Consider the following 27,634-nt stretch of genomic DNA (forward strand, 5'->3'; position numbering starts at 1 on the left):
TGGACCAAGGTGAGTGAGTGGGCATTTTGAGCCAAGGTGGGTAGTATGGCTTCAAGACTGATAAGAAGTCCTGAAAGATCATAGTATTGTCACAGATCCTTGGGCGGTTTGGTATAAGTGGAAGACAGGGTTTATTGTGCAGTGATGAGACAGAGCTGCTGCAAGAGAATGAAAGCCAGATTTTGAAGGGTTTTTTGTCTTAACTGCATTTTCTTTTAATTTTTATTTTTAGTTGGAGGATAATTGCTCCACAGTGTTGTGTTGGATTCTGCTGTTCAACAGCGTGAATCAGCCAGAGGTATACACATATCCCCCTTCTTCCTGAGCCTTCCTCTCAGGTGAGGGAGCCTCTCTCCCTCCCACCTCACCCCCTAGGTCCTCTCAGAGCACCATGCTGAGCGCCCTGTGTTATGTTTAGTTGCATTTTCTTAGTGTCTGTGTGTCTATGGATAGGTAGTGTGATTTCTCCAGTTTCATTTTACTTAAATTTGCAAAATGAGAATAATGAAAATATCTATATTGTGGAATAGTTGTGAGGTTTAAATGAGGTATTGTAGGTACCTGGGATACAAGTCCTCAGTAGATGTCATCTGCTGTTGTTAGTACTGTTTTAAAGGGTTTGTTCTTGGAGGACCATTGAAAGAGTTTGAGTTGAAGAGGGAAATGATCAGATTTGTGATTTTAAATATCAACTCTGGGAAAGCTATAGGGGTGAAATGAAGGGGAAGAAATTGAAGGTAGGGAATTGAGAAAAAATTAATGCTAGAATACTGGCTAGAGATGGTAAGATTCTAGATTAGGAAATGAGGTAGTGTTGGAGAAGACAGGATGGATTTGAGAATTATTACAAATTGACATGCACATTGTATTCCATGAGTTGGAGAGACCTAAAGGAAACTAGGAGAACAGACAGCCATCATAGAGTACCCAGCTGAGTAGGAAGCACTGTATTCTCCTACTCATAAGAGAGTGCAGAGAGGGTGGTTAGAAGCCAGCACTTGTCATTGCCAAGGAGCTAATGACTGAGCTGGGTTGCCTACTTTTCCTCAGTGGGGCTGGAGCATTTGGGCAAGTCTGGATGAGTCCAGATCAGTGACTCTGGGCAGCTCACTGGGATAATGTGCCTACTGTCAGGAAACTCTAATGAGTGGAGAAGAATAACATAGACCATAAGTAGACTTAAGTAGTGGGGCTTCCCAGGTGATGCTAGTGGTGAAGAACCTGCCTACCAGTGCTGGAGACATAAGAGGCATGAGTTTGATTCCTGGGTGGGGAAGATCCCTTGGAGGAGGAAATGGCAACCCACTCCAGTAGTCTTGCCTGGACTCTGTCCTCGGGAGAAACCCGAGGACAGAGAAGCCTGGCAGGCTACAGTCCGTAGGATCGCAGAGTCAGACACAACTGAAGCAACTTAGTGTACATAGCCCTAAGCAGTACCAGGTATGAAACAGGAAAAGAGCTAATCCCTGCGGAGTTGGAATGACTAACCGACAGTGTTGTGCTGTATTATTATTTGGATTTTCTAAGCACTAAAAGAGGATCACACCCTACTAGAGACTCACCTAAGGTGGTTTTGTTAATTTTACAAGCCCAGAAGTATCCTTCAGGCATTTGGTATTTTAACATTTGATCGTAGACCTTTTGAAGTATTACTTTATAGTCATTTTGGGTAAAGATGTATTTCTATTTTTTAGTTGTGTTTTTTTGGAAATACTTTATGCTCTTTATGTTTGTGTATTTTCGTTTAATTGTGTTGTGTCTGGCAAGTTTAATTGTAGCATTTGAAAAACTACCTTTCACAGTAAAATGATTAGTTTTTAATTTGTTTACTAAGTTGACTATTCTTACCTGACATAATTTTACTTAAACGTTCTTTCATAACAGAGAACAAAGTTCTATCTAGAATCTTATGACATGTATTTTCTTGTTACTGAAGTGTTCTATGCGTTGTATTGACCAGTTGCCAGTATAGGTTAAATATAAATGTACTTTGATTTTAAGGTGTGGTTTTTAAGACTTCAGACTTCTGTGGTTTTAATACTCAGACTTCAGCCTTTAACTTTTTTCAGTCATAGTTTATGAAATTATCTACTGTTTGTGTCTTTAAGGTAAACATGATTTTGGGATTGTTCATATAGTGATATTAGTATTTTCATTTCCTTATCAGCAACTCCTTGTTGTTATGTTTCTTTTGCTATGGAATTAGAATAAGACTCCTACATATTGCTATGTCCAAGGTAAAAAAAAACAAAACAAACCCAAAACACCCTTTTACTAAAATTGTAGTCATAACATATTTACTTTCTTCAGTAACTTTCATTTCTTCACTCAGTAGCTTTTACTGTTTTTCCTACATCTTTAAGAATGAAAATTATTCAAATATGTTGTGGTCCTTGTTTTCAAGGAGCTTCCAGTCTAGTAGAGAAAGTAGAACACATGTAGACATGATTTTAAAGATAAAATAGTGTGATGCTTGCTATATACTTAGAGAGGTATGGGAGTGTTTAGGAGGAACAATTAATCCAGGTAGAGATCACATGAACATGCTAATTCTACAGTAAGGTTTATTATTTATATTACATGAAAAGAGAAAATACAGAAGCATAGAGCTGTCATCTAGTAGCCTGATATAGATTAGAACATAAGGCATAGAACATTCCAGAGAGCAGAAGTATAGATATTATACTTCATTTGAGGTTACAAATTGCAAAAACCCTGTTCTAGTCCTTCACCTCTTCTCCTGCCATCTCTTTGTAGAGCTGTTGTGTATGCTTCTTGTCTCCCTGATGGGGACACTGCTCTGGGTAGTAGAAGAGACAGGTTGGCTTATTGAGGGGAAATAACATGTGAGATGGGTTGATTATTTAGCATGAATAAGAGAAATTTAGGACTGACTGCTTAAAACTTTTGTTTTTTTAATTTGGTAATTTTATACCCAGAAAAGTTACAAGAATAAGAGTAATACAGAGACTGAATAGTCTTTATCTAGTAGTCTTTATGTTGTTAATATTCTATGCCATTTGCTTATCATTTGCTCTCTCACATATGGACATAAATACATATATGTATACATATGTCTGTATATGTGTATGTGTTCTTGCACGTGCCCACATGTGCTAAGCATTGGGGAGTAAGTTGCATATGTCATGTGTACATGCTGAGTCGCTTCAGTTGTGTCACTCTGTGTGACACCATGGACTGTAACCCAGCAGGGTCCTCTGTCCATGGGCTTCTCCAGGCAAGAATACTGGAGGGGGCAAGAATAGTGAATACAAACTACTTCACTAAATTTTACATTGATACAATAATTTAATCTACCATTTGTATTCCAGTTTTAAAAAAATATGAGTGAGTCTCTCTTATAGCTTTAACCCACTTCCACAGACTGCCTTTTAAAGAGCAGAGAATGAATCTTGAGAGATTTTTGGTAGCAGTTTTCTATTAAAGGTCTAAAGGAAATCATGGAGACTCAAGTTGGATTCCCCTTTTATTCTGCATCTTGTCTTTCCCCCGGTCTTTCTGTCTCAGAAAATGGCAGCACCATTAGAATAACCATAAGTTGTTCCATTTAATCTATCACCAAATGCTATGGCTTCTATCTCCCCGGTCACCTTGAACTCCTTTCTATCCATCTACTTCACCCTGCCACTCCATATTTCTCATCTGAATCCTTCCTTCCTAGCTTCTAAACTGATTTCCTGCTTCCATCTTTTCTCTCTTACAATTCATTCTCCACATAACAGCCAGAATAATCTTTTAGAAATGCAGATTGGATCATGTCACTCTCTTGCTTATAACCTTGATTGGCTTTTCATTGCATCAGACTGCTAGCTCCTTTTGGGTAACAACTTAAATATTATGCTTCTAAGATGTTTTTCTTGATGTCCAGTCTGCTCTTTTCTCCTATAGCATTTCACTGTTTTCCTTCATATGATTTATGATTCATAATTGTTTACTTGTGTTTTTTTTTTCTTTTTCTCTGTTTCCTACACCAGACTAATTGCAAAAACTGTAACAGTCATGTCTGTTCTGTCAACTTTTGTATACCTAGCACTTAGTATATTGCTAGGATCTTAGCAAGTCATTAATAAATATTTGAATACTCTAGTAAAAGGAAACCTGGGAGGTTTTCTAGTTCTACTGCCCACTCAGTGTAAGAGTCTGCACTGTCTCTGGCAAGTGATTATCTATCTTGTTTTTGAATGCATTAACTTGTTGAGTAAATTCTGACAGTTTGAAAAGTTTTCATTGTTTTGGACTGAAAACTACCTTTTTGTTATTTCCATCCACTGATCCTAGTTCTGCCTCTTTTTGGCTTAAACTACTTGACAACAGTAATAATACATTGTCTTGGTTTTGCTAGGCTAAAACATTTGTAAATGCTTTATTTTTCATCTTGACATGATTCTTCACCCTTACACCAGGGTAGCTCTAAATAAAAGTGATTTATTGAAAGATAAATATACTCATAATTGGTACAGTAATTTGTGGTAAAATATAGCATATAAATTTGGTATACTATATTGTAGCCATTAAAATAATAACTATAACTGTATATATATGGGGATTATTTATAAAATAATGATATTTAAAGAGCAGGAAAAAAAGTAGAATATTAAATTGTTTCCAGATATTTATCATAGCTGACTTTGGCATACAGATGTAATTGAAAAGAGAAATAAAGTAATGAGAACAGTTTTGTTAGGGTAGTAGAATTATAGGAAGACGTTTTTAAGAAAGAGTTAATAGTAATAGTTTAATAAAAAAGGATAGAATGTGCTGCTCATAATGTCATTCCAACTAGAGTTAATTCAGTTCAGTCGCTCAGTCGTGTCAACTTTTTGCAACCCCAATGACTGCAGCATGCCAGGCTTCCCTGTCACCAGCTCATGGAGCTTACTCAAACTCATGTCCATCGAGGCAGTGATGCCATCCAACCACCTCATCCTCTGTCATCCCCTTCTCCTCCTGCCTTCAATCTTTCCCCAGCATCAGGGTCTTTTCTAGTGAGTCAGTTTGTCGCATCAGGTGGCCAAAGTATTGGCGTTTCAGCTTCAGCATCAGTTCTTCCAATGAATATTCAGGACTGATTTTCTTTAGGATTGACTGGTTAGATCTCCTTGCAGTCCAAGGGGCTCTCAATAGTCTTCTCTAACACCACAGTTCAAAAGCATCAGTTCTTCGGTGCTCAGCTTTCTTTATATCCATACATGACTACTGAAAAAACCATAGCTTTGACTAGATGGACCTTTGTCAACAAAGTAATGTCTCGGCTTTTTCTTATGCTGTCTAGGTTGGTCATAGCTTTTCTTCCAAGGAGCAAGTGTCTTTTAATTTCATGGCTGCAGTCACCATCTGCATTGACTTTGGAAACCCCCAATATGTAGTCTCTCACTATTTCCATTGTTTCCCCATCAATTTTCCATGAAGTGATGGGACCGGATGGCATAATCTTAGTTTTCTGAATGTTGAGTGTTAAGGCAACTTATTCACTCTCTTCTTTAAGAGGCTTTTTAGTTCTTCGCTTTCTGCCGTCAGGGTGGTGTCATCTGCATATCTGAGGTTATTGATATTTCTCCCGGCAATCTTGATTCCAGCTTGTGCTTCATCCAGCCTGGCATTTCTCATGATGTACTCTGCATTTAAGTTAAATAAGCAGGGTGAGAATATGCAGCCTTGACATGCTCCTTTCCTGATTTGGAAACAGTCTGTTGTTCCATGTCCAGTTCTAACTGTTGCTTCTTGACCATCATACAGATTTCTCAGGAGGCAGGTCAGATGGTCTGGTATTTCCATCTCTTGAAGAATTTTCCACAGTTTGTTGTGATTTTCACAGTCAAAGGCTTTGGTGTAGTCAATAAAGCAGAAGTAGATGTTTTCCTGGAACTCTCTTGCTTTTTTGATGATCCAGCAGATGTTGGCAATTTGATCTCTGGTTTCTCTGCCTGTTCTAACTCCAGCTTGAACTTCTGGAAGTTCACGGTACACATACTGTTGAAGCCTGGCTTGGAGAATTTTGAGCATTACTTTGCTAGTGTGTGAGATGAGTGCAATTATGTGGTAGTTTGAATATGCTTTGGTATTGCCTTTCTTTGGGATTGGAATGAAAACTGACCTTTTCTAGTCTTGTGGCCATTGTTGAGTTTTCCAACTTTGCTGGAGTATTGAGTGCAGCACTTTCACAGTATCATCTTTTAGGATTTGAACTAGTTCAACTGGAATTCCATCACCTCCACTAGCTTTGTTTGTAGTGGTGCTTCCTAAGGCCCACTTGACTTCGCGTTCCAGGTTGTCTGGGTCTAGGTGAGTGATGACACCATCGTGGTTATCTGGGTCCTGAAGATCTTTTTTGTATAGTTCTTTTGTGTATTATTGCCACCTCTTCTTAATACCTTCTGCTTCTGTTAGGTTCATACCATTTCTGTCTTTTATTGTGCCCATCTTTGCATGAAATATTCCCTTGGTATCTCTAATTTTCTTGAAGAGATCTCTAATCTTTCTCATTCTATTGTTTTCCTCTATTTCTTTGCAGTGATCACTGAGGAAGCCTTTCTTATCTTTCCGTGCTATTCTTTGGAACTCTGCATTCAAATGGATGGACTCAATCTTTGCTTTTCTCCTTTTTCTTTAGCTTCTCTTCTTTTCTCAGCTATTTGTAAAACCTCCTCAGACAACCATTTTGCCTTTTTGCATTTCTTTTTCTTGGGGATCATCTTGATCCCTGCCTCCTATACAATGTCACGAACCTCTGTCCATAGTTCTTCAGACACTCCATCAGATCTAATCCCTTGAATCTATTTGTCACTTCCACTGTATAATTGTGACGGATTTGATTTAGGTCATACCTGAATAATCTAGTGCTTTTCCCTACTTTCTTCAATTTAAGTCTGAATTTGTCAGTAAGGAGTTCATGGTCTTAGCCACAGTCAGTTCCTGATCTTGTATTTGCTGACTGTATAGAGCTTCTCCACCTTTGGTTGCAAGGAATATAGTCAATCTGATTTTGGTATTGACCATCTTGTGATGTCCATGTGTAGAGTCTTCTCTTGTGTTGTTGGAAGAGGGTGTTTGCTATGACCAGTGTGTTCTCTTGGCAAAACTCTATTAGCCTTTGCCCGCTTCTGCACTCCAAGGCCAAATTTGCCTGTTATTCCAAGTGTTTCTTGACTTTCTACTTTTGCTTTCCAGTCCCCTATAATGAAAAGGACATCTTTTTTGGGTGTTAGTTCTAGAAGGTCTTGTAGGTCTTCATAGAACTGTTCAACTTCAGCTTCTTCCACATTACTGGTCAGGGCATAGATGTGGATTACCATGATATTGAATGGTTTGCTTTGGGAATGAACAGAGATCATTCTGTCAGTTTTTGACATTGCATCCAAGTACTGCGTTTTGGAGTCTTGTTGACTACAATTCCTACTCCATTTCTTCTAAGGGATTCTTGCCCACAGTAGTAGATATAATGGTCATGAGTTAAATTCACCCATTCCAGTTCATTTTAGTTCACTGCTTCCTAAAATGTCAGTGTTCACTCTCACTATCTCCTGTTTGACCACTTCCAGTTTGCCTTGATTAATGGACCTAACATTCAGGTTCCTATGCAGTATTGCACTTTACAGCATCAGACTTTACTTCCATCACCAGTCACATCCACGACTGGGTGTTTTCTTGCTTTGGCTATTTCTCTTCCTTTCTTTCTGGAGTTACTTCTCCACTGATCTCCAGTAGCATATTGGGCACCTAACCAACCTGGGGAATTCATCTTTCTGTGTCCTATCTTTTTACCATTTCATGCTGTTCACGGGGTTTTCAAGGCAGGAATACCGAAGTAGTTTGCCATTCCCTTTTCCAGTGGACCACATTTTGTCAGAACTTTTCACCATGGCCTGTCCTTCTTGGGTGGTCCTACACTGCATGGCTCGTAGTTTCATTGAATTGCAGGAGGCTATGGTCCATGTAATCAGTTTGGTCAGTTTTCTGTGATTGTGGGTTCCATTCTGTCTGCCCTCTGATGGAGAAGAATAAGAGGCTTATGGAAGTTTACTGATGGGAGAGACTGACTGAAGGGGAAACTCTTTTGTTCTGATGGGTGGGGCCATGCTCAGTAAATCTTTAATCCAATTTTCTGTTGTTCCCTCCTTGTTGTTTGACCTGAGGCCAAACTATGGTGGAGGTAATGAAGATAATGATGACCTCCTTCAAAAGGTCCTTTGCAGGCACTGCTTCAGACCACTGCTGAACCCCACCTCCACCAGAGACTCTGGACACTCACGAGCAAGTCTGGGTCAGACTCTTGTGGGGTCACTGCTCCTTTCTCCTGGGTCTGATGCACACAAGGTTTTGTTTGTGCCCTCCAAGAGACTGTTTCCCCAGTCCTGTGTAAGCTCTGGTGGGTCTATGTTGGGTTAATGGCGACCTCCTCCAAGAGGACTTATGCCATACCCAGAGTCCCTGCCCCTGCGGCAGACCACTGCTGACCCTTTCCTCCCCAGGCTACACTCAGACACAGTTCTGTCTCAGTCTCTGTGGGGTCTCTGGGTCCTGGTGCACACAAGGTCATCTGAGCCGTCTGAGGATCTCTGGCGTGTGTGGGGTTTGATTCTAAATGTGATTTCACCCCTCCTGCCATCTTGCTGGGGCTTTTCCTTTGCCCTTGGACATGGGTTATCTTTTTTTGGTGGGATCCAACATTCTCTTGTCAATGGTTGTTCAGCAGTGAGTTGTAATTTTTTAGTTCCTGCGGGAAAAGATGAGAACACATCCTTCTACTTTGCCATCTACAAAAAGCAGCCCAGAAAGCCAGCTTGCTAAGTTAGAGTTAATTGTTTGCATTAACTCTAATGATTTATGTAGTGCATTTCTTTTAGTGGTCTTCCCTGGTGGCTCAGAGGTTAAAGTGTCTGCCTCCAGTGCGGGAGACCCGGGTTCGATCCCTGGATCAGGAAGATCCCCTGGAGAAGGAAGTGGCAACCCACTCCAGTATTCGTGCCTAGAGAATCCCATGGACGGAGGAGCCTGGTAGGCTACAGTCCACGGGGTCACAAAGAGTTGGACTGGACTGAGTGACTTCACTTTTTTTTAGTGCAGTCTAAGATTACCTGTTGTATGGCTTTATCACATTGTTAACCCTTTTGAGCACATCAACTGAAATTGCTAAAGTTAAACTAAAGCCCAACTTTTATTTCCTTGAGATATAAACTCATTTTAATTTTTCTGCAGTAATGTATTAAATTGGCTTAGAGACTTGAGATGATTTGAATGACTGAGATTGGTGGGTATTCTTTCCTGTCTAAATTGTTTCTTGAAGGTACCAAGACAGACTGCTAGTACATTATTTGACTTTTTCCTATCAATACTATAATTCCTACTTTCCTGAAATAGGATACTATTTTGATATTACTTTCAGTTAAAACTAATAATTAGGTGGTAATTATAACAAAAGTTTAGAAAGCTTTTTTTTTCTGAGAAAAATCTTATGTAACTAATATATTTGAAAGTAGACTTAAAAATAAATGCATACTTTGTTTACAGAGACATGTCTTTAGAATTGAATTATAGTAGTGTCCAAACTTCAAGATGTTTATTTGAATACTTAGAAAGCTGTTTTCTTATAAAACATTATTTTATCTTTGTACAACCCAAAATAATAGACAGTAACACCATTGGCTGTTAGTAGTTAAATTCAGAAAGTAAAATTGATTGAAATTATTCTTTTGAATTAATATGTGAAAAGAATCAAGTTTTATTAGATGAACATTAAGGACATTTAAAGAGAATGAGGGAACTGACAAAGGATTAATTTCCAAAATACACAAGCAGCTCATACAATCCAGTACCAGAAAAACAAACAACTCAGTCAAAAAGTGGGCAAAAGACCTAAACAGACATTTCTCCAAAGAAGACATACAGGTGGCTAATAAACACATGAAAAGATGTCCAACACTGCTCATTATTAGAGAAATGCTAATCAAAAACTACAATGAGATATCACCTCACACCGATCAGAATGGCTATCATCAAAAAATCCACAAACAACAAATGCTGGAGAGGGTGTGGAGAAAAGGGAACCCTCTTGTACTACTGGTAGGAATGTAAATTGATACAGCCACTGTGGAAGACAGTATGGAGATTCCTTAAGGAGCTAGGAATAAAACTATCATATGACCCAGCAATACCACTTCTAGGCATATACTCTTGAGGAAAACAAAACTGAAAAAGATTCATGTACCTCAGTGTTCATTGCAGCACTATTTACAATAGCTAAGAAATGAAAGTAACCTAGATGTCCATCCACAGATGAATGGGTAAACTTTTTGACCAGCCCAATATAGTTCTTTACATTGGCCATCATGTGACAATGTCTACTCAGGTCTGGGGAAAGGGAAAGTATGAGGGGAGCAATTCTCTGGAGGACTGACAGCCAGTATGTGAAGTTTTATGTATATCCAAAAGTTTGTTGGTAGGGTCTTTACATTTTAAAAGTTTCTAAGACGTTGCAGTGGAATGTTTTATCCTTGTGTATTTTAACATAAAATGTTCAGAACATTTTACATGCTGCATACACACACAGATACGCATAACTGAAACTATAGTGTCATGAAATACTTCCATGATGCATGATGCCTTCTGCTCTTTTCTGTTCTATTCTTATTGTTGAGTCTGTAGCGAGGGCATCGATTAAGTAGAAAAAAACTGCTTTAGGACTATAATAAATCTATAATTTCTAAAATTTAATATAAAGATGATGCTGAAATGTTGCAAAATTAATTTAAAAAAATCCAGCTGAGCTTTATAAAAACTGCTGTAACTATCTTGGGTTCTACATTGATTTTCCTTATATGAGACACTTACAAAACCAAAATGTTTACATAAAATAATTACGTTCTATAGTACTATTTCAGGTGTTAAAGACCTTGCTGGCATGTTTCTTGGTCTAAGTCCGCTGAATGTGACATGCCTCATTTCTTTGACCTGACAAGACCATTACTACCCACAAATGGTATCACTCCGTAGGAACAGTCTGTCACCATTTTACAATCTTTTTCTGCCTTAGTCTTTCATCAGCAGCTTGATTATAGAATTCAGACAAATCCTTTTGAGGTTATCTGCAACTTCTGTCTTCCTTTGATGGCATTTTCCCTCACGGTGGTCCATTCCAGTATTATTTTGCTGTTGTTCAGTTGCTAAGTTGTGTCAGGCTCTTTGAGACCCCATGGATTTTGTAATTCATCCCAAATAACAACTGTTTTTCACCTTCAGACAGTTTTGATTTTTATTTCTCAATTAAATCAATGTGAATTTCTATTTGCTGTTTTTCTCTTTTAATAATCATTGCCTACTTGTATTTGTATTCTCTTCCAACATCTCTTTGCCTTTTATTTATTCTTTAATAAGTTTTAGATTTCCCTGACGTTCACCTACTACTTCTTGGCAAAAACATGTCTTCTTTCATCTGTCTTGTCTCACTTAAAATTTCCCAGTTGTCATTTTATAGCTTCATTTTTATTTATTTGTTCCTTAATTTCCTTTTAATGATCAAGCTGACTGGCTGCCAGTTCATTATCTCTCCTTTTACTTAAGATTTCTTCCTCAACTGCTTTTAGAGTTTCTTTCTGCATCATTTGAATCAGACAGTTCAACTTCCAGTGCTCTAATGGCATGTTCCTGTATAGAGAATTGCTTTTCATTTTCCTGTCTTGGTTTCTTAGCCAACTCTGATACCTTTAGGTGGTGAGAAGTATTTCTTAGACTTAAGTACAAGTGTTGAGTTCAGCCTCTCAGTCATGTCTGACTCTTTGTGACCCCATGGACTGCAGCACGCCAGGCTTCCCTGTCCATCACCAACTCCCAGAGCTTGCTCAAACTCATGTCTATTGAGTTGGTGATGCCATCCAACCATCTTGTCCTCTGTCGTCCCCTTCTCCTGCCTTCAATCTTTCCTAGCACCAGGAGCTTTTGTAATGAATCAGTTCTTCTCATCAGGTGGCCAAATTATTGGAGCTTCATCTTCAGTCCTTCCAATGAATATTCAGGACTGATTTCTTTTTAGGATGGACTGGTTTGATCTCCTTGCAGTCCAAAGGACTCTCGAGTCTTCTCTAACACCACAGTTCAAAAGCATCAATTCTTTGGTGCTCAGCTTTCTTTATAGTTCAACTCTCACATCCATACATGACTACTGGAAAAACCATAGCTTTGACTAGATGACCCTTTGTCCAAAACTAGAAAAAACCCAAACTATTATCTTTATATCCTCTCAAGTTATTGCCTTTTTCTTTCTAGTCTTTGAAAGAATGGGTCACATATCCTGACTCCATTTCTTTATCTTTTATTTACTCTTGAGATTTCTATAGTTAGTTTTCTGTGCCTCATTGTATCCCCTGAACCTCCTCTGGCAAAGGTGACCAAATTTGCAAACTGTCAAGGGGTGATCATTCATTTCAGTATTTAGTTCTTTGCTTATCCGTGAAATTTGACACTCCTGCCTGTTATCATTTTCAGATTATCTTCCAGTTCTTTTCTTTGCTCTGGATTATGCGTCCTCAGCTGCCTTTTTGTTCTCGCTGTTGTTTTCCTCTCTGTTTCTTAAATGCTGGTGATACCCTGGACTGTGCCCTCAGTCTTTTTTTCCTTTTCTACATTTTCCCCAGGTGACCTCACCTGTTGCTGGTGGAACATTGACAGTTACTTCTACAGTCACAAATCCCAGATCTCCATCTCTCATTTGGACCTTGCCCTTGCATTTCATACTCCTTTCCATGGCTAGTAAACACCCCTACTAGCACCCTCTGTAGGTCCCTCAAGGTCAGCTTGGCATGCTAAGTTCATGGTCTGTTTCCCCATGTATATATAATACTTGCCTTCAATTAAAGGTACCACCCTCTGTTCAGCCAGACAGATCTGGAATCCTGAATCCTTTCCTCTCTACATCTAATCAGTCAATCAGTTATCTCTACATCTAATCAGTCAATCAGTTATTCATCCATTTCCATCTCCTATACCTAATCAGTCAGTCAATTATTCATTAAATGTTGTGCTCTCATTTAGTGTCTACAATTGTGATAAAGTTCTCAAAATTCAGTATTGCTGCTGCTAAGTCACTTCAGTCATGTCCGACTCTGTGTGACCCCATAGACGGCAGCCCATCAGGCTCCCCCATCCCTGGGATTCTCCAGGCAAGAACACTGGAGTGGGTTGCCGTTTCCTTCTCCAATGCATGGAAGTGAAAAATGAAACTGAAGCCGCTCAGTCATGTCTGACTCTCAGTGACCCCATGGACTGCAGCCTACCAGGCTCCTCCGTCCATGGGATTTTCCAGGCAAGAGTACTGGAGTGGGGTGCTCAGTATTGCTAATATCTTTTTTATTTGTACCTTTCCCCCTAACCTTTTTGCTAGAATTGTTGCCATCTTTCTTACATTAAAACCTCTTATTCTGTCTCCTTTCTTTGATCCAAACTTCATACTGAAATCAGAGTCACTTTTCAAAATTGAGATCAGATCATTGTTGTTTTCTGGCTTAAAACCCTTTGACTTTCTAACTGCCCATAAAGTGAAAGTGAAAGTGAAGTCGCTCAGTCGTGTCCGAACTCTGTAGCAACCCCATGGACTGCAGCCTACCAGGCTTCTCCATCCATGGGATTTTCCAGTTCAGATTCTTAATATGGCATCTAAAGCCTTTCACAGATTGTATTTTCCCCATTCACCTTCTCTTTTTTCCTGTGGCATCTTTGAACCCTGTTCACTACCCTTGTTTAATAAGTTTCTTGAATGTGCCATGCTGGTTCTTTGCTTTTGTTTATGCTCTTAGGCTGTATTGGTTCTCATATTAAGTGTCTTTATTATTATTTTCTATGTATCATTCGAGATTCACCTCAAGCATTGACTTCCTCTATGACACCACTTGTGAAAAGCTCTTCCGCCAATTAAGTGCTTTTCTTTTTGTGCCCCCATGGTATGCTCTCCTATAGCAATTATAGTACTTTGTTGCCTTTTTCTTGTCTGTATGTCTTTTCTCTGTATTGGAGTGTCTGTTGTATCTACAGCCTCTAGCACAGCCTGATTTGTAGTCTGTTTCAGTGAAAGTGAAGTCGCTCAGTTGTGTGCTACTCTTTGTGACCCCGTGGACTGTAGCCCACCAGGCTCCTCTGTACATGGAATTTTCCAGGCAGGAATACTGGAGTGGGTTGCCACTGGGGATCTTCCCGACCCAGGGATCAAACGTACCACATTGCAGGCAGACGCTTTACCATCTGAGCCACCAGGAAAGTCTTTAAAAAGGCTTTTAATGTATGTTTGATGACTGAATTAATATGTTCTAAGTTATTGCCATGATTAAAACTTTCCTTCCTTTGCCAGAGCATAAGCTCCTCCTGGCAGGCATTATATCTTAACCTATATGCCTTATCTTGTCTCACTGATGCTTAATAAAAATGTGTTGTAGTAATCTGAGGTGGAGGTATGCAGTGATATAAGTGGGGCTTCCCTGCAGAGGAAGAAGTTGAATTGTGTTAGTCCTAAGCTCAGTAAGATTGCTTTTATATTCACTGGTCCTTATGCCTTACCTTATAATCAACTTATAGATGCAAATATTGTACCTAACCTTAATCATTCTGATTTTTGCCAAATCAAGAAAATTTGGAGTGCCAGTACCTCGGGGGATTGATTAAATGCTGTTAACTAGCTTGAGGATTTTTACTTTTTAAAAATGTTAAAGGAGTTCCCTGCTAGTTCAGTAGTCAGGACTTTGCGCTTCCACTGCAGGGAATGTGGGCTTGATCCCTGGTTGGAGAACTAAGATCCAACAAGCTTGTGCGGCCAAAAGAAAAAAAAAGTTAAAATATGACTATCCTAGTTCTACTAAAAGTTTTAGAGTAATTATCTCAAATACTTTGTAATTAAGTCACAAAAAGAGTCAGCATTTAAAGAGTACAGTCAGACTAAGACTGATTGTGCCATCCCGTTTCTTTTGTAATTTATTTATTTATTTTTGTAATTTTTTTAAAATGAAGTTTTAGGCCAAAAGTTATAGGTTCCTTGGAAAAAACCAAAGAGGTAGGTGTACATGGGTATGGATATGGAATGAGATTCCAAACTGGAATAAATTCTTAAGAAGAAATCTTCTTAAGAAGAAATCTTCTTAAGAAGAAATCTATCAAGGAAGAGATTGGCTTCTTTACTGGGTTTAATAACTAAGTGTGGTTTGAGGAGGGGTGGAGAAAAAAGCTAGTGTCATGAATTTGGGTACCTGTTCTACCTAGGAAAGTAGGAGTTTATAAATAAAAGCTTACATTTGTGCCACGTTGTATGTTTTATACACATAGATGTTTATATTGATTTGAGGTAAAACTAACACAGTTCTCAGAAAGTCACTGTTAAGGAATATGCTTTTCTTGCTTTCAACCTGCATTTATAAAATGCCAGTTATGTGCCAGCCACTTAATTTCCTCACTAAGACCACAGTGAGGAAACAAATGAGTGAAAGGCATAGTTTGTATTCTCAAAGAACTTGGTCTCCAGTGAAGGGAACATAAACCTGGAGTGGTCTGAGGAATGCTTCTTGGCTTGTTGATAAGAAGTAGGAGTCCACCTTCATTTGGATACCCTATGCAGTTATTGAGTTTTATCTGAACTAAATAGTACAATTTGGAGAGAACTTTTGTGGTTTGGCCAAAGGAGCTTGCAGTTAGTTCTTCTTCACCTACTAGTATTCTCTTTGTTCCTTAAATTTAAGTTTCAGGAAGTAATATACTTAGTATCTACATTTAATAACATCAATTAATGTTCTTAAATCACAAATTCATTTTGAGACTTTGAACCCCAAGTTGCTTTGATCCCCATCTGCCTGAGAAAAAGTTGTAACTTGAAGACAAAAGGTTCAGCTTGAGCTTGGTGTGCACTCTTTAAAGCCATGAAGAAGCTGGAATGAAGTTGTATTGTTTTAAACCTTTATTTTTGAGGATGCCATTTTTGCTTATTTAATTGCTATAATCAAGTCTTTGAATCAACTTGACATAGATGACAGCCAGAAAAAAACAAGGGAGAAGGGGATTTGGTTGAGTGATACAAGGTAAAAAAAAAAAATTCTTTTTAAAAATTAAGATGTAGTTATCTGAATGTGAAAGCAAGTTTCCAGAATTGACTGATAGGGGCATGTAGTCATCAGCATTGTTGTTCAGTTAATTGCTCTTGGACCCTGGAATGAATTTATGCCGATGTAAAAGGTCTGAAATGAATTCAAATTCATACCTTCTAAAAAGCTACTTGAAAAACTAAAAAAAGAATTTGAGTAGGTGGTTCCTCAGATGATAGGGTAATGGATATGAAAGGAATTTGAAAAAGTGAAAGCTCTTACTTGTTTCTCTCTCTGCAAAAACTTCTTTGATCATTACCTGCATTCTTTGCGGTCTTCATGCTTCTCCTCTAACCTCTGCTGTCCAGTTCTTTCACTCTTGTCCCAAGCTATCAGTAGACTCAGAATATTTCATTCCTTTGTCTGGAAGGCAGTCTGCATGAATCCTGAAGTCAAGTGGACTTGAACATGAGTTCTCTTCAGTAATTTATGAACTTGTGACTTTGGACAAGTGTTTTAGCTTTTCTGAATCTTGGTTTATCTATTTAAAATAGGATGAAATCTACCACCTTATAATATTAGGAAGATTAAGCAATTAACAGGGACAAAGTGATAAGGATGGTACCTGTCATATAAGTGCTCAGTAATATTAGCTCCTTCTTTTCCCCTCTTATCCAATTGTGGATTCCTTGTGAAAGCAAAAAACTTTGGTTTACAATTTTTTAAATTTGGAATTTATAAGCAGTTTTGGGAATTCTTTTAAATGTGATTTGTTGTTCAGTTGCCCAGTTGTGTCTGACTGTTTGCGACAACATGGACTACAGCATGCCAGGCCTCTCTGTCTCTCACCATCTCCCAAAGTTTGCCCAAGTTTATGTCCATTTCATTGGTGATGCCATTCAGCCATCTCATTCTTTGATGCCCTCTTCTCTTTCTGCCCTCAATCTTGCCCAGCATCAGGGACTTTTCCATTGAGTCAGCTGTTTGCATCGGATGACCAAAATACTGCAGTTTCACCTTCAGCATCAGTCCTTCCAATGAGTATTCAGGGTTGATTTCTCTTAAGACTGACTGGTTTGATCTCCTTGCTGTACAGGGGACTCTCAGGGGTTTTCTACAGCACCAAAGTTTGAAGGGATCAATTCTTTGGTGCTCCACCTTCTTTATAGTCCGGTTCTCACAACCATATGTGACCACTGGGAAGACCATAGCCTTGACTATATGGACCTTTGTCGGCAGAGTAATGTCTCTGCTTTTCAACACACAGTTCAGGTTTGTCATAGCTTTCCTGTTAGGAAGCAAATGTCTCTGATTTCATGGCTGTAGTCACCACCCACAGTGATTTTAGAGCCCAAGGAGAGGAAATCTGTTACTACGTCCACCTTTTCCCCCCTCTATTTGCCTTGAAGTAATGGGTCCGGATGCCATGATCTTAGTTTTTTTAATGTTTGATTTTAAGCCGGCTTTTTCACTCCCCTCCTTCACCTTCATTAAGAGACTCTTTAGTTCCTCTTTGCTTTCTGCCATTAGAGTGGTATCAGCCATGTATCTGAGTTTGTTGATATTTCTCCCGCTTATCTTTTTTTTGCTTTAATGCATTTTATTTTTCATTTATTTATTTTATAATTGAAGGATAATTGCTTTATAGAATTTTGTTGTTTTCTGCCAGATATCAACATGAATCTCACTTACCTTGATTCCAGCTTGTAACTCATCCAGCCCGGCATTTCTCATGATGTGCTCAACATAGATTAAACAAACAGGGTGACAGCAAACAGCCCTGTTGTACTGCTGTCTCAGTCTTGAACCAATCAGTTGTTCCATACAGGATGCTAACTGTTGCTTCTTGACCCACATACAGGTTTCTGCCATACAGAATTACCATACTTTAAATGTATTATACTTAAGAAAAGATTACTCTTATGGAAAGTAACTCAGAAAATCTCAGACATTTCCAAACCCTGTACCATGAATTATTCTTAGTTCAACATTAAATTAAAACTCAAAGACAACTGTAAAGTATTTCAGAGAAGATTATATCATTAGATTGTGTATAGCCAACCTGTACTTTTTCAAATCGTTATGACTGCCTTTTTAAATTGCTTAACGGGGACTGCGTATCAGGTAAAGTGTATCAAAGTCATCACAGCTCCTAAAGTGAAGCCGACTCACGATGTCTGCCTCAAAGTTATAAACAAGTATAGGAGAAAGTTTCATGAATATTTGAAGACCAGAAGTTAGCTTATCAACAAGTGAAGTGATGGGCATTCATAATGCAAGCAAATAAGGAAACTTTATAGCTGAGCTGTCAGATTAGCTTTGGAGAAGGCAATGGCACCCCACTCCAGTACTCTTGCCTGGAAAATCCCATGGACGGAGGAGCCTGGTAGGCTGCAGTCCATGGGGTTGCTAAGAGTCGGACCTGCTGAGCGACTTCACTTTCACTTTTTACTTTCATGCATTGGAGAAGGAAATGGCAACCCGCTCCAGTGTTCTTGCCTGGAGAATCCCAGGGTTGGGGGAGCCTGGTGGGCTGCCGTCTATGGGGTCGCACAGAGTTGGACATGACTGAAGTGACTTAGCAGCTTAGCAGCAGATTAGCTTTGTCTTCAGAAAGACCACGGTCCAAGATGATTGATATCATTTATGTTGCAGTTATTTGTGCATTTAGAAATCAATAAATATTTTTGGTAGGAAGTAGTACATTCAGGTTCTAATCCTTTTTTTCTCCCAAGTGGTAGCACCCTAAGCATTCTGTAGTAACAGTGTCTTTCTTGTGAACTTGTGCCTGTCAGTTATTAATTCTTAAGATGTTCTTGGGAGATAACATATATTACCCTTATTTCCGACTGCCAAGTAGAAGTATAGAGAAGTGAAAGAATGTTCCGTTCCTGTCTACTCGTGACTGGCAGGAGAATATTAAAGCCACTCTGACTCACAGATGACTCGCCAGAGGACAGAGTCATTAATGTGGGTTCTCTAATGATTTGCAGGATGGCCCTGATATCTGCTATTGTTACCAGTGTTCTTATGGTCATCCTGAAAGGATTTGTATGTGTGGAGTGTGTTTTGTGGTAAAGATTATTATCAGAAAATGGGGATGGCAGTCAGCTGGCATAGGTATGCTGTCTCTTTTCCTGCTCATGGCAGATATTGCTGTTTGATCACAATTCTTTACTGCAGAGTCTAGATTTCACCTCAGAATCCTTCTGAATGGATTGCTCAGGGCCATTACCACAAAATGAAATGATTACTTTTCAGCCTTGACTTACTATTTATTAAATTAATTTTCACTAAGATTATGAGTTTACTTAAAAGTTGAGGATCTGTCATATTTGTGCTCCTATAGTAGGCACCAGGTATGCCCTCATACCTTCTTATGGGTCAGACAGACATGCATGCAGTTAGAAGACAGACTCAGCTCTATTAGTGGTGTGAAGGGAATAGAGAAGGATGCAAGATTAGTTTTAACTGGAAAGGTTTGTGAGTGTAGTGCTGTTTTACTTGGAGGGTGGCATTTTCCAAGTGGTTTTCACAACTTTAGCAAGGGCATAGAAGGTAGAAAGTAGAGGATAGATGTTGAGGAATGATAGAAATGTATCTTGGCTTGAATGTACAGTACTGCAGCGATAGGGTAGAACCTAACAGAGAAGCTTGATCTCTGTGCAATGGGTTTGGGTTTTATTTTATTGTTCCTGGGCCACATGTGGTTTTTAATCTGTAGAATGATATGATCAGATCTGTGCTTTGAGAGAATAACTGTTAACAGTCTGTATAGAAGTGAAGTGGAAATCTTGATAACGGAGGAAGCCTTTGTAGTCATGCAGAAAGAGGTGAGGGTAAGAACTAGAATTGTGAAATGGAAATGCTGAATTTAGTATAAAATTTTAAAGATAAAAATCGATGTGAAACATTAAATTGAGGTTGAAGTTTGGAGAGATTGAAATGGTATCTGTTGACTAAAAGAACCTTTTCTGCTTTTTAATTCAGACTTCTGTTTTATGTCTTTTTAAGTATATTCATGTACTATTAAACTTAATTTTAAATAATTTTTAAGAACTTGTTTGATACTGAATAAATTTTTAAAAAATTTTAATGCGGTTTTTTGGTTAAAGCATTTTAAGTGGCAAATATATGGGCATATTTAAAGTACATAAGCAATAATGATTAAAAGTAAAAGAAGCCTTCTTTCCACCAAATTCTCACTTCCCTTATGGTAGTCACTATTAACAATTTTTTTGTGTTTAAATATACGGGTGTACACATATCTCTATGTGATATCTTTATCTGTTTATCATGTTACTTTTATAAAAATGGGAATCACTGTACAGATTCTGTAAGTAACAGAAATGAACATGTTCATTTACATGCCCAAAGATAGAGTCTTTCTGTAGCATACAGTAACAAGAAGCAAAATATGCAAACTTGAAATTATTCTTAGTAATCAAAGTTTTAGTATTCTTACTTAGAAATGGTGTAGCAAGCCAATGATTATCCATTAATTAATTTAGTTTGTCTAAGCTTTTGTTACCTTAAGTTTCTTGGAAATTATCTGTAAGCTGATGTTTAAGTATATATTTTCTATAAACATAATTATTGTTGAAATAAAATGTTTGTTGGAATAGTCATTCAGCTTAAACAGTTTTGCATTTTCATAATCTCAAACATTGTGTATGAGTAATATTGGCTTATTTGATCAGTAAGCCTATATACATTTTAGAAAGTTGTTTTAATGTAATAGTCACTCTGCCTGCTTCAGCTTAGGTTTCAAAGCTGTGCTGATGATGTTTTCCTGGACTTTTCTAGGGCATGCCTAATCAGGTCTTTCCATCCAAACTAGAGGATATTTATTAGTTTCCAAGTTTTATTAACTCACCGGTTTTCTTTCATTACTCCTTCTAGGCAGTGTAATCAGGCTAGGAGCAACCACACTGTACGGAATCTTTTTCTGGCCACTACTTTTTAAAGTTTGGAGATTTTTTGTTTGAGCATTTCTTGTTTGATTGTAGCTAGTAGGTTTTTGGCTGAAAAATTACACACACACAAACACACATTTTTGTATACTCTGTTCCTTTTATTTATTATTGGGGATAGGAAGTTGTGTAATTCTGTTTCATCCCACTATCTTTTATTTATTTATTTATTTTTATTTAAATGTTTGTATGATTTTCTGACTATGTACATTTGACATGACTAATAACTAACACGTACATACTTTAGAAACTCTCTAATTCTTAAGGTCAGAAATTAGAATCAGTTTTTTTTCATTGAAAAAATAAAACCAACAAATTAAAGACAATGTCTTCAGATACATAGTTAAAAAAAATCAGTGACCCTAAGGCATGTGTTTTGCTGTTATTTAAATTTTGCTCTTGTATGTGGTCTTATAACCACAGAGATCATATAGTGGCCATATTACATTTTTGTTACTGTTGGGACATCTTAATATTTTTAATATTTAATATTAATCTCAGTTGTAATGTCATCACATGACATATTGTAGTATAGTAAATAATTACTCAGAGGACTCTTGTTTCTGATTTTATGCTCTTGTGTGTACTTTGAACCTTTTTATTGTTTTTTTAATTACCTTTAAAATAAATCTTAAGAGGTTGAGATTAATGGATTAGCCAATGTTATAAATCATTTTGCTTCTCACTCTGGCACTAACTGTAGTATATGTTTATATTCCTGGATAGATATACTTTTGAGATACTTTTAAAATGACAGCTGACATTTTATTCCTTAATGCCAGAATAATTTTTTTGCTGCTATTGGATTCTTTATCTGCATCCTTCCCATAAACTTTAATAATGAAAGTTTAAAGTTTTTGTAAGAGCATGTGTGCTTAAAAACAACAACAGAATCACACATTTTTATTTTTAAAGGAGATGTTGTTGTTTAGTCACTCTTTACGACCCCATGGACTGCAGGTTTCCCTGTCCTTCACTATCTCCCGGAGTCTGCTTGAACTCATGTCCATTGAGTTGATGATGCCATCCAATCATCTCATCCTCTGTCGCCTCCTTATCCTCCTGCCCTCTGTCTTTCCCAGCATCAGGGTCTTTTCCAGTGAGTTGGCTCTTCGCATCAGGTGGCCAAAATATTGGAGCTTCAGCTTCAGCATCAGTCCTTCCAATGAATATTTAGTGTTGATTTCCTTCAGGATTGACTGGTTTGATCTTGCTGTCCAAGGGACTCTCAAGAGTCTTCTCCAGCACCACAGTTTAAAAGCATCAATTCTTCAGTGCTCAGCCTTCTTTATGGTACAACTCTGACATCTGTACATGACTACTGGAAAAACCATAGCTTTGATACTATGGACCTTTGTTGGCAAAGTGATGTTTCTTCTTTAATGTGCTGTCTAGATTTATCATAGCTTTTCTTAAAAGGAGCAAGCATCTTTTCATTTCATGGCTGCAGTCACTGTCTGTAATGATTTGGAGCCCAAGAAAATAAAGTCTTCTTAAACAGAAAAATAATTTGGATTAGAAATTGGAAGTTGTGCTATAGAAATGTTATTTTCTGTACAGATTTGTAGTCTAATATTATTATTTCTGGATTTGCTATCATCATCCTTAGCCAAAGTTTATACAAGTGCTTATAAAGATGTTCTTTATTTTCTTATAATATTGTTATTAATTACTGCATTCAGTAGTTATTAAGAGTTCTATAGGAATCATGAGTAGCATTGGGCTTTCCTGCATATAATTATTTAAGAATATGCATTCATGTTATGTGATAATCCATGTTATTATCTTTATTTAGGAATGTTTAATCTATTCTTTTGTCTCCTCAGATTCTGTCAAATTTTAAGAACAGATGCACCGTATAGCTCATGGAAGAGAAAACACAAATCAAGACTTTTTTGGGTTCCAAGTTGCCAAAGTATGGAACAAAATCTGTAAGAAGTACACTGCAGCCAATGCCAAATGGGAAACCTGTTAATTTGTTGGGAACTTCCAAGAGTAGCAGCGTCAAAAGTTACATCAAAAATAATGGCTCTGATTGTTCATCGTCCCATTCATTTAACTGGAGAACAGCAAATAAATACGAGTTTAGTGCACAAAGTCCTGAAGAGCCTAATAATACTCAGAGTTCACATGCTAAAGTAATTGATCCTGAAAAAATTGCACCTACTCAAGGAGTGTTTGATAAAAATGGGATGAAGGGAGGTTTGAAAAATATTTCTCTACTCACATCAAAGTTAGCAAAACCATCTACTATGTTTGTGTCATCTACAGAGGAGTTAAACCAAAAGTCTTTGTCCGGATCATCTAATTTGGGTAAATTCACCAAAGGCACATTGTTAGGAAGGACTTCATATGCTTCAGTCAGTGCTCCAAAATCTCAGTTGAATGGGTTTTATGGAAACCGATCAGCCGGTAGCATACAAAGGCCTAGAGCAAACTCCTGTGCCACCAGAGGCAGTTCTGGGGAAGGCTTAGCACAGTCTCTAGATAATATCAAATCACTTGCTTGTGAAAAAATGGTAAGGTCACAGAGTTTTTCACATTCCATTCAGAATTCATTCCTTCCACCTTCATCTATAACCAGATCACATTCCTTCAATAGAGCTGCAGATCTTACAAAGCCTTATCAGAACCAGCAGCTGCCCATTAGAGTGCCTCTGAGGTCAAGCATGCTGACAAGGAATTCCCGGCAGTCAGAAGTCCTCAATGGGAATGAACATTTAGGATATGGATTTAATAGGCCTTATGCTGCTGGTGGAAAGAAGTTGGCTTTACCAAATGGCCAGGGTGTAACTACCACTTTCGGTTATAGGATGGTTCATCCCGCTCTTCTGAAATCTAGCCGACCTCCTTTTTCTGGGACTCTCACAGTTGATGGTAATAAAAATTCACCTGCTGACACATGTATAGAGGAAGACGCTGCACTTGGGGCTAAAGACAGAGCTGTGGATAAGGACCAAGAACTAATTGAAAATGATAGTTATAGAACAGAAAATGACCAGACCATGAAGCGTGATGCTAAAATTAGATACCTGAGTGATGATGTGGATGACATTTCCTTGTCTTCTTTGTCATCTTCTGATAAGAATGATTTAAGTGAAGACTTTAGTGATGATTTTATAGATATAGAAGACTCCAACAGAACTAGAATAACTCCAGAGGAAATTTCTCTCAAAGAAGAAAAGTGTGAAAATGTGCCACCAAAAGATATATTTGATTCCCCCAAGGAAAATGAAAAATCCTTCAGTAAAACTGATGAATGGATAGATATAAGTGTCTCTGGTAAATATTAATGTCCTTAATTTTTTTGCTTTCTTCTAGATAGTATAGCTGAATTTATACTTAGGATTATCTTCTGATTAATTTCAAAATACTAACAATTTCATGGAAGGATGGATCTAGACAGAATTGGAATGGAGCAACATTTACTATCCTTGTGACTTTTGTTCCTTGTCCTATTTTTCATGCTAAAACAACATCCATAAAACATCCATTCCCCTGTGGTATCTTATCTTTGTTCTTTGTCATACACACGCTTTTTCCTGCTTGTTTCAAAATTATTTTTTTTCCCTGCTTCCTCCAATCAGTGGCATCCTATTTTAAACCATCTCTTCCCTTAGGAACTAGATCACTGCTGTGTGTTGAGTAAAGCTGTACCACAGGGTAAATGGACTAATAGACGTTATGTCCAATCTAATGAATTTTTTTATCCTAGACAGTTTTCATTTTTTTAAAGGAAGACTTAGATTTTCTTGCTTAGCAAATCTAATGGTTATACTTTTGCAGGAACTTTTTTTTTAAATGAGAGGAGAGAGGTAGCACCTGTTTGACATTTCTTACACTTGGTCATCCTGGTGCTGAATCCTGGAGAAAATATATCTCTTTGCCCATCTGGACTTGAAAAAAGAACAAACTGAGGGTTTGGGTAGAGGCATGTAGTCTGATCAAGGGAGTAGGCCATCCCTGAAGATATGTATAAACTCTTGACTGTCTTGAGGGTCTTCTAGTTAGGAATGACTGCTGGAGCAATTTATTTCCTTATTAGGAAGCAACTGCAAGATTAAATGATAAACACAGAGTAAGGAGTTTCCTGGGCAGTGCTTAATAACAAATACCCTAGGAAATACTCAAAGAATATTAGGCTTTATTTACATTTCCAGAAATACTGCAGAAGTGAAAGATGGCTCAATGAAATTTATTGGGAAATATTTCAACAGGTTATTTTTAAGATTTTTACATCTTGATTTTTTTATTGTTTAAATTTAGAATATACTAATTATGAATACTTTTGCCAACTCTTTTGCTATATCAATTTATTACAGTTTATAGTTTTGAAACAAATAATTATGTTTTGTGAACTAATAACTTTCTTTTCCCCTTCTCTTTTAAAAATTCAATTGAAGACAGGAGTGAATGTTCAAAACATGCCTCTGGAAATAACTTGATTTCACCAGACACAGATTACAGAGCTGGTTCTTCATTTGAACTCTCTCCATCTGATAGCTCTGATGGAACATACATGTGGGATGAAGAGGGCTTGGAGCCCATTGGAAATGTCCACCCAGTTGGGAGCTATGAGTCCTCCGAAATGAACAGCATAGTATGTATGGATTTATGTACCACTTGGAAACAGTTTGTTTACTTTGCTGTAGAGAGACTTGGGATGTTTGGATTTTTGTAAGTTTATGAATTAACTCTTCTAGTCTGAGGAATGGGAATTGATATTTCTTAAGGATCTACAAAATATATGGTCTTAAATACATAATAAAGCATATATTTGTGTCATATAAAGATTGAGTTAATTATGGTCTCATATACATTCATAATATAGTTGACCTTTGAACAACATGGGTTTGAATTATGAGGGTCTACTTATCTGTGAATTTATTTCAGTAGTAGAAACACTACAGTACTACGCAGTCTCGTTGGTTGGATTTGTGGATATGGAACTGTGGATGTGAACAGCATGTATGGGGTGCCGGTGTAAGCTGACCACGGATTTTTAGCTGTGCTGAGGGTCAGCACCTCTGCTTGTGTTGTTCAGAGGTCAGCTCTACATAAATAAATGTACATGCGTATATTCACACAGGCGTGTTGCATTTTTCAGTTTCTCCAGGTAGGGGAAGGCAGTGTCTAGAGATGTTTTTGTCACATTGAGGAATGCGGCTGGTAACTAATGGGTAGACACTGGGATACTGTTTAACTTCCTGTAGTACACAGGATAACACCCACAACAAAGAATTATCCAGCCCAAGATGTCCGCAGTGCTGCTGTTGAGAAACCCTGGGCTGGGCTGTGCTGTGGTAGCATTCTCAATGCCAGTTTGCAGTGACCTAACAAGATGAACTGAACCGAACAAAACGAAAGCTTATTTTTTACTCTTACAAAGTCTGTTGTAGCTCTGGACAACTCTGTAAGGCAGCTGTCTTCAGTATTCTGAGCCACTTTGATCTTGGGGCTTCATCGTGGCCTTCTGAAACCCTTTGTCCCTCTGGTAATGAGGATGTCACACAAGCAGTTTACTGAGAGGATTTACACATGCAGTTACTGCTTTGGCCTGCAGATGGCATATGGCACTTTTACTCACAATTTACTAAGCTGAGTTAATCTCATGCATTGAGTGGGCAGGAAGTGTAATTTTCCTGTGTGCCTGGTAGGCAAGGGAACCAGACATGAATGGGCACTGGAAGACCTACCATATATTTATACATGCATATTTTAAGAAAATTTGCTAGTAATGTGGATTATATGCAATGTGAATAAAGTATAATTGGTGTGATTAAAATTATTCTCTATGATTACTTAGTATATAAAATACAATTTTCCAGTAGTTGTAAGGAAAACTGGTAGTCCTTGTGGATATATTAAATTCCAGGAAGATTTTAGGTGATGGAATTTTCTATCTCCATGTAAACCTGTGACTTGGAAAAAAAATAAGGGTCATTACCAGAAGCTTGTTAAATTGCACAGACATGGAGCATACACATACTTAATTTAGAGGCATCATCTCTTATTTCTTTAGATAAAAGAAGTCCAGAAAAGGTTACAGTTTAAGAGCATTATGTGCTGTCTTATTAGATAGAACTTTTTAAGCAAGTATGATTGGAGTTGAAATGAGCATTGAGTCCAGCAGATGGCAGCAGTCAGCCACCTGGTACTGGACATTTTTCAGACAGGTCATTGTTCTTATTACTTAAATGATGAGATAGCCTCTGGAAGAGTTCAGTACATATCTGAATTGACCATTAGTCTCTACAATTCACGAATTTCCTTCTTGGTGGTTTGGCCTGTGTATATGAGATGGTAAACAACAAAAATATTCATTCTGTGCTTTGGAGTGGAATGGTGTCTATGTGTCATTCTCTTTGGATCTAAGAGGAAGACAGTTTGAGAAAGAATGGAGAATTGATTAAGTTGAAAAGACTGTGATAGTGGGTTTACCATTTTTCTCTAAAATTCTACCAACTTTTTGCTTTTTCTACTGTAAATGAATTTTATTAGGTGTATACTTGTTTAGGGTTGTTTCCTTGGTAAAGTGGACTTTCAGTCATTGTGTAGTGCTCTTCTCTAACCCTCATTATGCCTTTTGTCTTA

At 37.8% G+C, this 27,634-nt stretch overlaps 1 protein-coding gene across 4 annotated transcripts in view; it reads left to right on the forward strand.

The window, feature by feature from the left end:
* Nucleotides 1–27,634, forward strand: part of CCSER2 (coiled-coil serine rich protein 2) — a 166,993-nt gene that overhangs the window by 14,408 nt on the left and 124,951 nt on the right. For all 4 annotated transcript variants that reach the window (XR_010661532.1, XM_065922727.1, XM_065922728.1 and 1 more), the window contains exons 2-3: nt 22,867–24,322; nt 25,444–25,640. Coding sequence is in view for 3 of the 4 variants with exons in the window: in XM_065922727.1 (XP_065778799.1) it covers nt 22,906–24,322; nt 25,444–25,640 (1,614 nt within the window). In the remaining variant the exon portion in view is untranslated. The remainder of the gene's footprint in view (nt 1–22,866; nt 24,323–25,443; nt 25,641–27,634) is intronic.

The sequence above is a fragment of the Muntiacus reevesi genome, chromosome 2 (genome assembly GCF_963930625.1).
Source record: "Muntiacus reevesi chromosome 2, mMunRee1.1, whole genome shotgun sequence".
In the NCBI taxonomy this organism is placed as follows: Eukaryota; Metazoa; Chordata; class Mammalia; order Artiodactyla; family Cervidae; genus Muntiacus; species Muntiacus reevesi.